The sequence below is a fragment of the Berghia stephanieae genome, chromosome 1 (genome assembly GCF_034508935.2).
Source record: "Berghia stephanieae isolate SIO BIC M18660-M18661 chromosome 1, UCSD_Bste_1.3, whole genome shotgun sequence".
NCBI lineage: Eukaryota > Metazoa > Mollusca > Gastropoda > Nudibranchia > Aeolidiidae > Berghia > Berghia stephanieae.
The window spans coordinates 64,640,334-64,656,274 of record NC_088360.1 but is presented as its reverse complement, the minus strand read 5'-3'; the positions used below and the strand labels follow the sequence as shown (position 1 = coordinate 64,656,274).

Here is a 15,941-nt window from a genome sequence, read left to right as displayed (position 1 = left end):
ATCTATGACAAGTAATTTTGCCTTGTCCACTTGGTGCATTGTGCTTAAACAACCTATTGGGTGCCACCCCCTTATCAGCAACCGTATTGTTTGTTTGTTGTTGTTTGACAAATGTGCCCGCCGTGCCGTGCGCTGCAATATAATTTTCGGCGAGGTTAACAACATCGTCCGATGTTTCCGGCTTCCTTTCTTTCAGGAAAATGCGCAGCTCCTTTCCACAATCGCTCAGCAATTGCTCTTTTAGGAAAAGGTCAGTTATCTGGGATGGATCGTTCTTATCCTTTCCTGCCATCTATCCATTTGCACAGGTACGTACTGATTCGCGTCCTGAACTCCCCCATTCTTTCTCCTTGCTCTGAACGGCTATTACGAAATTTGTTGGCGAAGCCTTCTTCCGTCAAGTTATAACGATTCAACAGAGCATCTCTGAGGGTGTCGTAATCGCTGGCACTGTCCACGTCCATACGCGTGTACACGTCCAGCGCTTTTCCTGTGAGGAGAGCAGATAGATGCAGAGACCATTCCGTCCTATCCCAATTGTTCACGGTGGCATAGCGTTCAAACCTCAAAAGGTAACTGTCAATATTGTCATCCTTTGAGTCATTGAATGGGGGAAGTCGGGGACTTTTGGCTGCAGACACCTTCACGACATGCCTGTTTTGACTTGATGATGGAGCTGGGCTTTCATGGCGTAGACGCTCTAACTCTAGCTGTCTCTCTACCAGCAACCTCTGAGACTCCATCTCTTTCTCCTTCATCGCAGCTTCTCTCTCTCTATCTTCTCGTACAGCTCTTCTCTCCATCTCTTTCTGCTCCGTTTCCTTTTCTATCTGAGTGTCTACCCAGACTCTCAATTCCTCACCTTTTAGAGACAACTGACCACCTAATTTGATTAGTTTTTCGACGTCCATGATTTATGGTTGTAAAATACAATGGTTACAATAGAGTATTGATAATTGACAATAATATAGCTGCAAAATTATTATAACCCGAGGCTACACGCCTCTGCAATTGGTGGAATTCAGAGGAATAAAGGTAACAAAAGTGGAGAGAAAGGGGGGGGGGTTACCTTTTAGTTGCACCGAGACAAAATTCTTTCTAATCTCCCACACAAAACACCAGCACTTCATGTGCCTTTTCAACAATAGGAATTTAATGAAATATGACACTCACAGAGTGACATACACCTACCCACCTTAAATCTGCGTGGATAAAATTCAAATCAAAAAATGTTTACGGTGACAGCTATCGGAGCGTGTCACAACACAACAATATACCACAATCCTCACCTACGTGAGTTACGACTGTAAGTGATAGTGAATGATACCGAACACTAGCATCAACAATTGACGGCGACACAGGCGCTCGTCAAAACAACTTTAGTTATATCAATAAATACCACGTCTTATGTGGATACAGACTTGAGGTCAAGATTTAAATTATTAGAAACAAGGTGTGCTTATTGTGAGAATAATTTGTACTTAGCTCGTAACAGTCAAATCATGCACATGACTTAAGTGCTTTTGTGGCAACCCTGATGTGGCATTGACAAAAAATAATAGGAATATTTTACCCGGCCGCTCCACCAAAAATGTAACAAAGTGACTGTTGCCCCAATGTTACTTAAGCGCCGGAGAGAGTTCGCAATGCGTCCACTACGCACTCAGTCCGTCGTCTTTACCTATTATTGTCAATGGACACAAACAGGGACGTAACACACCGACAAGCAAACAAGTGATGTACAGTTTTATATCAACTGGTTTATTTATGTATTGAGTAAAGAGAAATAATGCAAGAAAAGGAAAAGAAGTAGTTCTTATTTATATATAGTAGCAATGATGTACTACAAAATAAAGGGTTGGAATATGAAGATAGAGCAGAAGAAATAATGAAGAGAATAATTAAAGAAGAACAGAAATCACAAAATATAATATAGACTTATCTAATACTGTATCTCTAAGGGCACCCTTACCTTAATTTAGCATCTAATCTAACACATAACATGACGACAGCAACCAAGGCAGGACAGCAAAGATGATAAGTATAGTTTCCGATGGATGAAGAATGTCTTATCAAACGTTTATCAGTCAAATGTGTAAAATCGTTTTCTTTTTGTCACAAATAAGCACAGTTCCTTGTATCGTTAATGTTTCTTTGATTTCTTCAAAATATTAATGTTTGATTTCAAATCAACGTCAAAACAACCCCACGGCAACCTTAGGTCAACCTCAAGTCAACTGGCTTCACGAAATAAGGAAGAATATAAAGGAATAATTAATCAAAACCAAATATTATATCAATCTATTAATAAAAGTAATAAATCAACACAACTGAATAGCAGTGAATACACTTAGTTAATGCCATTACATTTATGGACTCATTATACAAAAATAAAAATTCCTCATCAACTAACAATCACCCCTTTTAGGGAACCATTACTAAAATAACACAAAATATAACTCAGGTTTCACAACAAATATTCATTTTGAAATATTACCAGAGCCAGTAAAACAATCTAATTAAAATTTAAAAGCCTCAAAGGCGTCACAACAACGACTTAGACGGAGAAATACTGCCACAAACAGTATCACCGCTGCCACAAACAGCATAAACTTTGAGAATTTATTTATTATAAGTTTAGTGCTCTCTTCGAGTCACTAGCACGTCCGTCCAAGCCGGAGTCTTCGTTCAACTGATCAAAATATCACAATCTACAGTTGAGCCCTTGTTCAACGAAACAATCTGATTGGTCGAAATCTTAAATAATAGAACTAAATTATGGACACCCACCTCTAACATCAAACTTCCGTTCCAACCCATCCCATATCAAATTCATTAACTAACGGAAAGTTTGCAGTGCTTAGAAATTTCATTACAACAAACCTATCAAATTACCCAAAAATCGAGCTCCCATGATGCACGTACATCCTTTCTCAAGGTAAAACCTAAGACTCGATGACAACAACAATGACGGAAAACACGGGGACATCAAAGCTCACCACAATGACTATAATCTGGGTATCAACCCTTACACCACAGTTATTTACAATGACTCATCTGGAAATCCACCCCTAAACCTTAGTTATTTACAATGACTTATCCATCAACCTTGTCACTTTTTGCCCTTTTAATTAAGACCATTTGCTAATGTTTTTATCACTGAGCTGTGATATAAGACATGACTTCTATGCGCACCAAACTTGATAACAGTGCTACCGCATCCGCGTTAATATCTGTTAACTAATCCAATAATATATTATTTTACAGCGGCTTCAATAGATGGCATAAAGATAATCATTTTCATGGGTTGTAACAGTTATGCCATATTGACTTAATCAAACAACCCATTTGGAACAATGCATCAAACAATTTGGAACTTGCAAAACAATACTCATCAACAACTCATTTTGGAATCATTCTAAAAGCCTTGGTAAAGCCATTAACAGGACAGAATGGAGAAAGCAAATCAAGACCCGATGCGCCACCTGGCACTAAATGCATGGGTCACAGGAATTATCTCAAACCTATCCTTTAATTTTTTTTAATAAGATAAAAATTGTTTTCAAATGAACTTCTTGTGATTGTGATAAAAACAGTCAGCAGATGTTTTCGATCAGCCTATCACAAAGATTATTCTGCGGAGACAGTACAAGCATATTACAAGGAACGTCATTCTCAACTTGGCTTCTTGGCAAACGATTTCAAACCAAACCTTCAAACGATTTGTAAAAATCTTTTAAAATGCAATTTGGTCTCCTCCAAGGGTCCATCTTGGGTCCAGAGCTATTTATTATGTACACCTGTAAAATTTTCCAACTGATGCAAGCTTATCATATGAACATAGGTGTGACCAAAATATGCAGCACAAGATATTAAATCTAAAATAAGCAATTATGAAGACTGCATTAAACACAATCAGAACTTAAAGAAACTTAAGCTGAATGCGATAAAAAGCTCTATTAAAAAATGTATTTTTTTGTGCACCTCCGTTGATGGTGCTTTTTAACAGGTCATTTTTCTGCAAATCTGTTGACCAAGCGCAATCCCCAGTTTTCATTATTGTTGCTTGGTTTTATATTTGGTTATCGAAAAAATAGGGTCACAAAAGTTGTATTATGACATCTGTATGTCTTTGTTACTAAAATTGATAAAACAAGGATTGATGATGTGAGCGAAATTTAAAATCACAAAATAGAAGTAGCCTTAAAAGTAAAACACTTTTCTTCAAGATGCACATGATTAAATATTCTATCTCACCAAGTGGCACTGTAGCTGTTATACAGTTAGACTGTCAACAATATTTTAAAATTATTTATTATTCATATTTTCTTTTATTGAAATATAAATCTTAACACTTAACAAGTAGGACAAGGCACAAGGCATGTAAGATGCTATTTATCATTACAATTTATTTTTTTTCGTCAGGACAATGCTATTACCAGCCACATAATTGCTTAGAAACGTTCAAACCAGTGTTGAAAGCACTCACTCGTCAAAGTAATCTGTGACTGTACCCTGTTTTGACTGGGCTGTACTGTAACTGAACATTGGCAGTGTTGGGCCCATGGGGCCTTTTGCAAATACAAGCCATTGAAGACTGAAGATTGATTGTTGATTCACTATTACATACTTCATATTTGGGTATTATCTTTATTTATGGCCTGATTGAGATTTGCAGCGATATTTTACTTTTCTTTTATCATTACAGGATATTCAAAGGTCAATAGACCTACTCAACCCATATTTATAATATATGATACGAAGAATTAATTACATGTGAGAGAATGTAAATATACACCCTTTTTTTCAAGGACTCAACTTTGCCATGCCAAGAGTGGGACTCAAACCAAGGCCCTACCAGCCCGACATAGAGCGTCATACGACAAAGATCCATCTATTAATTACTGCTAGGTGGATAGAAGATGAAAACGCAACTCAAGATGGAAACTAGTCTTTTTGCCATAATTATCTTGACTGACTTTTATGTTCATTTTGAAGGGAAGTTTTGAACTCTTTTTTTAAAATATCTTCATTTCTTTTTTAAACCTCAGGAGTGAGACATCCAACGTTTGTCTTCACTTCGCCAGTTTATCTTTATCTTCTTCTTACACACTAAACATAGACATATGGATATTGACCTTAAAGTATTTTGCAAAAATAAATAAATAAATAAATAAAAAATAAAAATAAGTTAATATCTTACTTGACTATCAATGATTTTGTCTTTCAAATCATATAAAACAGGTTAAGACTACCTGCTGATAGTTACTATACCATTATTGTTATTTTCCTTTGGATAAATTTTATGTAATTGTCAATAATTAAAACAAATTGAAGAAAAAAAGACAAGAAAAGAAACAGCAACAACAAAAGCAAAAAAAACTATAATGCCAAAGGAGACTATTCAAACTCAAGTCCGAATAACTTGCTGATTGCACATGCATATTGGAGTTTGAGTCCGAATAGCCACGAGAGACTATTGACTCTAGTATGAATAACCGCAGCCATTGACATAATCAAAACTTTTAGTCTGAATAACCGCAGCCATTGACATAATCAAAACTTCTAGTCCGAATAGCTGCAGCCATTGACATAATCATAACTTTTAGTCTGAATAACCGCAGCCATTGACATAATCAAAACTTCTAGTCCGAATAGCTGCAGCCTTTGGCATAATCAAAACTATCAAGTTGTTTAACCACACAGTCTGTTATAAAAATGTTTTCAAATAAGTAAAATAATAATTATTATATTTCAAGACAATTCATCTTCTGTTCCCCAATTAGATAAAATGCGACACATTGACTTTTCTATTTCTAGAAATATGTCTTATCATTTCAATTTGTCTTCAAAGGATCACAAATTCAAGGAATGCCCAATCATGTCGGGAAGCCTTATTGGGAAGCCTTGTTGGGTAACTCCGTGAGTTCGTTCACTGTTGGGCGTTATTTCTTCTAGTGAGTTTGTGATAAGTGATTGTGACGTCACAATAGGTATAAAACCTTGCCTTCTTTTCCGACTCTTACGTCTCACTGCGTTACGTTAAATGTCAATGCCACGTCTTGGCTTTGTGTTTTATTACCGGATTATCCGGTAATTCGTGAAGTGCACGTATTAATATTATGAAGAAAGAGTATTTTTTAACTAACCGCCCATCATATATGCCTACAAAAGTCCACTTTGGTCAAGACTTTTCACTGAACTGTTCCCTTTTTATCATGAATAAGGAGTAAAAAACCCGTTCGCGACAAAATAATTTTAAAATAAAACCAATAACAAACGAAAATCACAATTGTGGCTCGAAAGCCATCTCGGTAAACTGAATCATAAATTCTTTCTCACGTTATCAAATCATTGTGCATCTGCGACTGTTGTCATCGCATTTTCTATTGTTTCATATCGCTGGGATCTGATGAATGAAGGATAAAATGGTTTCGTAAAGCATTGGATAAATTATACATTTGACAGAAAAGATAGAACTTAGGAGAAGACGTTGTTAATAGCAGTCTAAATTCTACCTACGAAATTATTTTTGCCCTCGTTTTTCTTTCGGCGTTGATGATGATACAGAACAAAAGGTGGGTAAGGTATAGTCGCCGACGGATCGCAAACTACAGGTTAGTTCTACTCACCATTTCGGAGCTCCAGCGTCACTGTACCGCCTCCGGTTTGCTGCTGATTTGATGACGATGATGCCTCCATCGTAAATTAGGGAGAAAATTTGTTGTATTACACTAAATCACCACATAAATCATTTTGATGATGTTTCTGTTTACGCTTCACAACTGGTTTCAGCTCAAACGCCGGAAGTGTTTTTAGATGTATTTTATTTTTAGCAACAACGCACGTGGAATTATTATTGTTTGTTCCGCTACATAAACAACACAATGTCGTGGAAAGAACGGCATAAAAGTCTGTGTTGCTTTCAAAACATATTTTTGAAATGAGTAAAGAAAATGCTGAATGACTTACGAACGGACCAAAACAGTAGAATCAAGAATGGTCCTTCCCAATCAACGAATATAACATCAGATTAAGTCATTGTGATTGACCCAGATAACCATTAATAATCAAAACTACAGTGAAAATAAAGGAATTGATTATTAAGAAAAGAGAGATGTTTTCATTTCCAATATCTACAAGTATCATTTATTTATAACTCAAATGCGTTCTCAAATCCCCTCTCTCTCTCTCTCTCTCTCTCTCTTCTCTCTCTTTCCTATATATATATATATATATATATATATATATATATATATATATATATATATATATATATATATATATATATATATATCTGTATATCTATCTATTCATCTATCAATCTATCTCTTCGCCTTTTTTTATTATCTCCTCCTCCTCCTCCTCCTCCTCCTCCTCCTCCTCCTTCTTCTTCTTCTTCTTCTTCTTCTTCTTCTTCTTCTTCTTCTTCTTCTTCTTACTACTACTACTCCTACTGCTGCTACTGCTCCTACTACTACTACTATTTCTACTACTACTACTACTACTACTACTACTACTACTACTACTACTACTACTACTACTACTACTACTACTACCACTACTACCACGACTACTACTACTACTACTACTACTATATAATAATAATAATAATAATAATAATAATAATAATAATAATAATAATAATAATAATAATAATAATACTCCTACAATTACTGCTACTACTACTATTACTACTACTACTACTACTACTACTACTGCTGCTGCTGCTGCTGCTGCTGCTGCTGCTGATATTATTACTACTACTGTTGCTGTTTTTATAATCACTATCATCATTAGCATCATGAACATTATTATTACTACTACTACTATCTTCATCATCATCATCATCATCATCATCATCATCATTATCATCATCTGCAGCATCATCATCATCATCATCATCATCATCATCATCATCATCATCATCATCATCATCATCTGCAGCAGCATCATCATCATCATCATCATCATCATCATCATCATCATCATCATCACCATCATCATCATCATCATTAACAACAACAATGTCGTCGTAGTCTTCATCATTATCATTATCATCACCACCACCACCATCGGCTACAGCTAGTTTTACAATTATCAAAATTGAAATGATTACTCTCAACAATCTGCTTTGTAAGTATAGTGTGTACGTTAAGCAACAAATTTCACTGGAACTATGCACTTCTTAGTTAAAGCAAACCCCTTTTATACAACACTCAGGGGACCGTATAGAATGCATTTTTTAATAGAGGCAAGCTTTATTGTCATTATTTGTGGAATATCCACCTCAAGAAGTAGGTCATCGGTTCTGTATAATAAGCGGCTACTGACCGTCTGTTTTTGTGTGTATATATGAATTTAGCGGACAAACGCTTTGACCGATTTGCACCAAAATCGGCACAGACCTAGAGGGAAACATTGGAAGTGACATGGGCTGATCGGAAGTAACGCCACAAAACCGGAAGTGGCGTCATAGGTCAAAACCCACTTTTGAGAAATTCAATCTGTCCTTAAAGGCTCCATACACGCACGGTTTTGATAGGCGTCCGAACCACGATCAGGCAAACCGGGGTGAAAACGCAATGTGTGTGGCCAAATACCTGGCCGATAAACCTAGGTACGGTCCATCGCTCGCAAAGCCCGCTTTGTTAATATTTTTCGAGGAGATCGGCGATCGGGGGCGTGGCAGTATAAAAAATTGGACAATTTTTTTCGGATTTTCGCTGTTTTGACGTCAGATTCATGATCAGCGTCGAATTTACAATAGGTTTGATACCAAGAACTATGTTTTTACTCCAAAAATTGATGAAATTAGAAATAAATTTTAATTAATATTGAGGCTATTTGGCCGACAGAACAGGGCCCCTCCCTGTTTTGTGATGGATCAAGTGGTATGACTCTCGCTTTCGGATCGGAAGGTTCAGGTTTCGAGACCCGCTCTGAGTGGTGCAGAGTTGAGTCCTTTGAAAATGCTCTTAACTCACATTCTCTCACCGTACTCAGGTGTGAAATGAGTACATGACCGTTCGTTGTCTTTGTTGGGGAAAAAATGTCCCATCGCCTGACAGGCGTCATGTCTTGTCTTTCAAGTTTAATATTGCTGTTGCCTTGGGACCCCTTGTAAAGCGATTTGAGCACGTGGATATTGCGCCAAATAAATGCTGTGTTATTATTTTTTTAAATAATATTTTCATAAATGTTGCGCCAGGAAGAGGTAGATGGCAAAAGTTTCGTTCATACAAAATAAAAAATAGTTTTCATGATTTTCAATGTAATGATATAATAATATGCCAGTTCTTTTTTTTTTTTTTTTTTTTCCTCCTCACCCGTTGTCGCGACATGACGGTCGACCTTGACACAGACATTTGGGATTGGCAGATGCCAAAAAGCCTTGACTACGTGGTGACAGGGTGGGCATTGTAACCCTGAATTATAATCTACAAACAACGCGCCCCCCCCCCCCCCAACTCCCCCCTAAAAAAAAAGAAAAGAGCTGTGTGCGTGTGTGGGGTGGCGGTGGTGGTTGGGGGGGGGGGGTGCGAATGCGAGTAGTCCCGAGGAGTACCCGTTTAACCTGCCACGGGAACACTGTCGATTTGTTTTATAAATAATAATAATAATAATAATAATAATAATAATAATAATAATAATAATAATAATAATAATAATAATAATAATAATAATAATAATAATAATAATAATAATAATAATAATAATAATAATAATAACAATAATAATAATAATGACGATAAATAACAAATCTTTATTGTCCACAAAATGGAAAAATTTCCGTGGTCTACGTTGCTTTTAAACTTAAATCGGATTGTAAATGTATGGATGTTATGCGTATTGGAAAAATACTCACGACATCTCCATCGGGGTATAACATATTAACACACAAAACTGCAAACGCGAACGTTCATTGTCTGATTGATATAACTTAGTGATAAGTTAATTATAAAATGCTGTCTAAAAGCAATAACAACGGGTTGACTAACGTCAAATTCATTCCTTCTATTGATGCTCTGTGTTAAATTAAAATACTCACAAAGTCCGCCAGCCAGAAATATCACTCCAGCCCAAAGATCTACATGGAACCTTGAACGTTATAGTCTGATATATTTTAATGAGAACTAATCATAAAAATGGGTGTCTAAAAACAATAACAATGAGATGAGTGACGTCAATTTGGTTCCTTTTATAAATATCCAAGAACTTTACTCACTCCATCCGCTCTCTCCTCCTTCAATACATATGAATCTATTCTCTCATCACTTTTTTGTGCGGCTATGCATGTGATCTTGTGAAATGACATTCGCCTTTGGATCGGACGGTACTGGATTCGAGTCCCGCTCTGAGTGGCGCATAATTGAGTCCTTGGAAAAGGATCTTTACTCGCATTCTCTCACCTTGTTCACTGTTAAAATGAGTACCTCGCTGTTTACAGCGTCGTCTCTGTCGGGAAACAATTGCAATATCTCTTAACAGTCATGTCTCGTCTAACATGTTTTTATGTTGGCCAAAGACCCTTATAAAGTGATTTGAGCACCTTTATTGAATATAGCGGTATATATAGCGCAAGTAAATTTTTCTCTCTTTCTCTTTCTTTCTCTCTCTCTCTCTCTCTCTCTCTCTCTCTCTCTCTCTCTCTCTCTCTCTCTCTCTCTCCTCTCTCTCTCTCTCTCGACATGTTAGATTATTATAGCTATTGCTACATATGATGCGAATATCTTGGACGGTTATTGATGCTATGAGTTTAGGTAAAATGCTTACAACATCCACCAGTCGGAAATAACGTACCGTCACACAAAACTACGAGTAACCTTGAACGTTAAAAGTCTGATTGATATAATTTAGTGAGAACTAATTACCAAAATGACTGCCTTAATACAATAACAAAGAGTGGAATAATGTCAATTTCGTTCCTTCAACAGTCTAATTGATATAATTTAGTGAGAAGTAATCACTATTGTGCGCAAGACGAAAGATAGAATAACAGACAGTAACTGGGATCGTAGCCTCACTATTAATTAAAATTTATTTCTAATTTCACCAATTTTTGGAGTAAACACACAGTTCTTAGTATCAAACATATTGTAAATTTGACGCTGATCACGAATCCGACGTGAAAACAGCGAAAATCCGGAAAAAAAATTGTCCACTTTTTTATACTGCCACGCCCCCGATCGCCGATCGCCTCAAAAAAATATCTCCCCGTATGTGGGCAAAAATCATCTGCGATAAACGCAGGGATCGGGTCACAGCGATAGGTCATCCGTCCCGCTTTCAGCGGATGTCGGCGTCTATGGGGGGCTTTAGAGACTAGGGAATTGTCGGATTGCCCTCAACGTTGCATCATCCCGAAGCGATTCCTGGGGAAATAACATAGTGGTGCAGAAAGTGACATCACTAAACCGGAAGTGAACCCTTGAAACAGGAAGCTGATCATAAAAGACTGGGAAATGATCCGATTACCCACAAACTTGAATAAAACATTGAGAAGGCTTAAGCACCAAAAGTGATATAATCAAAACCGGAAAACCTCGGACCGGAAGTGGGCATGATAGACAGGGGAATCGTCATATTTTCTCATAACTTGTTACAAACCTAGAGTGACAAATAAGAGAGGCTATAAAGCCACAAGAAGCGATGTAATCTACACCTGAAATGACCTTTAGAATCTGGATGTGGGCCTAAAAGACTGGGGAAGCCAAAAGTAATACATAAGGGAGACTTAATTTCATTAAATGCTTATTAAACTCAGATATGGCCGTTATTCTTGACTGCAGTCTCTCTACAGTGGCAAAGAGCTGTGCAGCCCCGAAGGAGGGCGCTTGCACACTTGCATTTTGTCTTTCATCCTTTCTTGCATCCATAACGAATCAGTTCAAGACATGTCTCCTCTATAAGTGGTAAGGTGTATCTCAGTATCTCATCCTGTTAGAGCATGGCAGATCGGCAGTACGTCAACGTTGTCTGCTTGAAGTCTACCTGCTATTTCGTGGGCTGCAATATGACATTAATGGTTTCCTGAGCCAAATAAAATCCAAAGCTCCTTAGATTTTAGCTTTTCAGCAAAGTAAATGGCTAGCAAAAACACATCAGTATTTGCTGTTCTTTTAAAATCTCTTGCTGAGTGCAATCTTTGGCATGCAGAAATAATCGTTTGTCAGCTTCTTCTCGTTTTCATTTATAAATGGCAGGTTGTGGTTGAAGTGTTGATGGCAACTGATGGCTTTTTTTTTTTTTTTTTTTTTGACAAGTTGAGATTATTGATCTCATATAACATCTAGTCTTTGCACTGATTAATGATAAACGAAATGAATGCATTGTCTGCATATTCTTGAAAAGTGCACGATGCACCAGTGGAAGGACGATAAATGCACAATCAAGCAGTTTTGCTTCTTTAGGTGACGTGCCAAATGACTGTGTGGAGTTGTTTTCTATCTGCTCAATGTTAGATGGGTCTGCTAATGATTTGTCAGTGACAAGCTCGTCATCATCCATAAAACTCTAGAGACTTGTTTTTACTTAAAAACATTGTTCACCTTCGCGTAAAAGCTCTGAGTAATGATCTACCTCCCTCCCGGAGTAGAGAATAATAGTTTCTCTTGTGCTAGTTTGCATCATTCCAGCTCCTGTCCACCCACTCTCGCTATTTTCGTCTCTGCTTTTGCAGCAAACAGATATTCTCTCATTTTCCTGTCATTAGCTTCCTTGTGGCTTTCCACACTGCCATTTATAGGAGCCTCTTCAGTTGGCTCTGAGGGTCCAGTGTTCGTCTGTGAGTTCATTCTAATTTCCTTCGTTGCTGTTTCTGTAACAATGTTGTTTTTTTTCTCTCCCTAGGATGGGGTTGTTAGCCCTACACAAAACCCCCAGACTTGGAGGACCAGGATTTATTTTGGAGATTCACTCTTAGGCTTGTTGCTCTCCCGAGCTAAAGAGTCATTCCCACCCTTGTTTTTATTATGGAGTGTCCTTCTCCTGGGCTAGTTGCTCTCCCGAGCTATAGAGTCCTTCCTACTCTTGATTTAATTTTGGAGTGACCTTCTCTTCTACCTGAATAATCTATACAATGTTAGGCTAAATTTGTTCTAGATCTCGAGCTAGATATATATCTAGATCTTGTTCTAGACGGTATGCGTACAGTAAACACTTTCACATCACAGTCTTCACACAAACCTGAAGCTTTTCTTAACATTGGAGACTACAAAAAAACATAGCCAATTCTAATCTTGCCTAAATCCTTGAATCCACATTGAACTGATGATTAGAGCGTTACTAAGCACTAACTTATCAGAATATTTCCTACCATTTCGCCCGTTCCGTCCACTTGATTATCTATTTCTAGTCAACGAAAAGACATAGCATGCAATCTGTAATTCCATAGCTACCTAGTATATTCAAAACAGAGGAACAGTTCCACAGTTAGTGAGTATTCATCACAATATTGTTACACATTGATGAAGGAATTGCATCGCAACACCTCATGACCCTATGTATTTTTTTTCAATCATCTGTTAAATGTGTGAGTGATGCTCAGGATCTGTGGGTTGTTTGCTTCGGTTGAAAGGTAAGTACTCAGGTTGCTTCGGGTCGTTGGTTTACGATTATCGGTTGATATCAGGGGCAAAATATATTTAATTTTTAATTTTCGAGTCAAAAATAAAACCACTGAAATGTGTTGCTCAACTAATTTTAATAAAATACACGATAATTGACGTAATTTCCAATAATGTATGCATTGTATGTTGATTGAATAACCCGAGACTCATCCTGTATGGTTGTAGCTTTTTAAAAAGGCAACAAGCGGTCCCGGAGGAACCATCAATTGGAACAATCAATTTCCAGCTTTTTATGTCGGTTGAATAACCTGGGACAAATACTAAACGGCAATTGTTTAAAAAGGCATCAATTTAAATAGTTTGAAAGGCATAGCAACAATAGGTCACGGAGGAACCATCAATTGGAACAATCAATTCCCAAGAAACTAGGACAATCCACAATCGAGCAAAACTGATGTATGGAAAGCCATAAGTCCCATCAAAAATAGGATGTCTACAAGATTTTGAAACCGCTGTATCTCTTTTAAATGAAAGAAATAAGCCTGCCTCTATTAAAATTCTTAACCTGGAGATTAAACTGCTTATATTACATATGTTTAATCACTTTAACTAAAAAGTGCAAAGTCAAAACATTTACCGTACACACTAGTAGTAAACATTGCCCTTCCATTACTTTATTTATATGGCAAAGCTTGGACGTTAATGGCACGATAAAAATAACGGTAAACATAGCAATTCGACCAAGACGTCCTCTAGATTTGGGTTATCCCACCGTAAACCAATACGCATTCTTCTTTTATATTAGAGGTCATTGACCCTTTCTTTGGTCGTACATCTGACCGAATTGCCATAACACAAATTAGACCAGTGTCCGATTCGGGATTGGAAAGCTGAATTATGTTACTTATGACCACTCAATGACCATAGAATGAAGAGGAAAGAAAAATACGTACCTACCTACCCTTTGCATAATATTATTTCATACTTGCGTTGAGATCAATGTCGCTTCTAACATAGGGCTACGATGTGTGGAATGGTTATTCACCAATATGTTGAAGGCATGTAGCAGTCCTCGAATTGAAATGCAAATATTTCTTCTTGTGGATTAAACACACACACACACACACACACACACAAACACACACACACACACAAACAAACACACACGCACACAAACAAAACACGAAAACAAAAGCAACACCACAACCCGCCCCCTTCAATCACCCCCCCCCCCCCTCAAAGATAAAGAAAAGAATAACACAAAACAACAACAACAACAACAACAACAACAACAACAACAACAACAACGACAACAACAACAACAACAACACCAAAACAAAACAAAAAACAAGCAAAAAAAAAAAAAAAAAAAGAAAGAAAGAAAAGAAAAATAGACAAAGAAATCACAGCATTCTAACATTTCAGGATTAATTTATTTGTGATTTCCAACAGGATTTAGTATAAAATGGGGAGGAAGTGCTCAGTCGAAGTGGATATCATCCCACTCGCGATAATCCACCATCGGCACCAGATGAAAAGATTTCTGTTTATCGTTTTCCATCTGACGATGAAAGAAAAAGGCTTTGGATTTCACGTCTGCCCAATGTATTGAAATGTGAGGATGTGACTGATAACATGGGCGTGTGTTCTTCACATTGGCCGAAAGACACTGAAATGATTCAAACCGTTGGAAGAGCCTTTCGACCTGCTAATCCACCTTCCATTTTCCCTAACGTTCCAAAATCTTGTATCCCTCTACAGGCGGGCAGGCATACTTCTCGTACTACAGACAGTGACAGAGCAACAGCAGAGTCGAGAGCTATTGTTATTGATGAAATGGCTGAATTCGTGCAAGAGATTCGCTTGATGGAAAGGATTTTCATGAACGCTTCATTAACATGTTCCTTGGCTATCCTGCAGGAGGTGTTGTTGGATTTGAGAAGGCAAGAGGGCTCTACACTTTCTGTAGTATACGTAGAGATGGTCCAATTTGTGATTTTTTCTATGTTTTTTATTATTTTATCTTCCTCGGGTTCTCTGGCTTTATCATTTGAATGCTACAAGGGTGTCAGAAAAATAAAGAATTATCCAGACTTTATTTCTGGTGACAAGCAAGTGACGTGTTGGAGTGGGCTTGATGCATTGATTAACTATGACATTTCCAATGATGAAGATGTTCCACAGGTGAAATTTCTACAACGTAATGTTCACATTCCTAATGCCTCTAAAAATAAACGCATTTACTCAACAGAGGACCTTTTTACTGCTTTTAGTTGGTATTCATTGTCTCGTTCTCTTTATTCACAGCTTAGGAATTATTTACAATTACCATCCATTTCTACTTTACAGAAAATTACTGTTGTCAGCAAA

General features: G+C 37.2%; 2 protein-coding genes across 2 annotated transcripts in view; both read right to left on the bottom strand.

Annotated features, from left to right (window-relative positions):
* LOC144979410 (ribosomal protein S6 kinase alpha-5-like) overlaps positions 1 to 6,805 on the bottom strand; it is a 187,266-nt gene extending 180,461 nt beyond the window's left edge. Inside the window, exon 1 of the mRNA XM_078926062.1 lies at positions 6,633 to 6,805. Coding sequence (XP_078782188.1) covers positions 6,633 to 6,702 — 70 coding nt within the window. The 5' untranslated portion in view covers positions 6,703 to 6,805. The remainder of the gene's footprint in view (positions 1 to 6,632) is intronic.
* On the bottom strand, positions 139 to 968 carry LOC144964441 (uncharacterized). The gene has a single exon (XM_078898700.1). The coding sequence runs from the start codon at positions 909 to 911 to the stop codon at positions 276 to 278; it is 636 nt and encodes a 211-aa protein (XP_078754826.1). The 5' UTR covers positions 912 to 968; the 3' UTR covers positions 139 to 275.
* Positions 6,806 to 15,941: the final 9,136 nt, after the last annotated feature.

Coding starts and splice junctions, on each gene's coding strand:
- LOC144964441 (XM_078898700.1), bottom strand. CDS start 911: ATGGACGTCGAAAAACTAATCAAATTAGGTGGTCAGTTGTCTCTAAAA.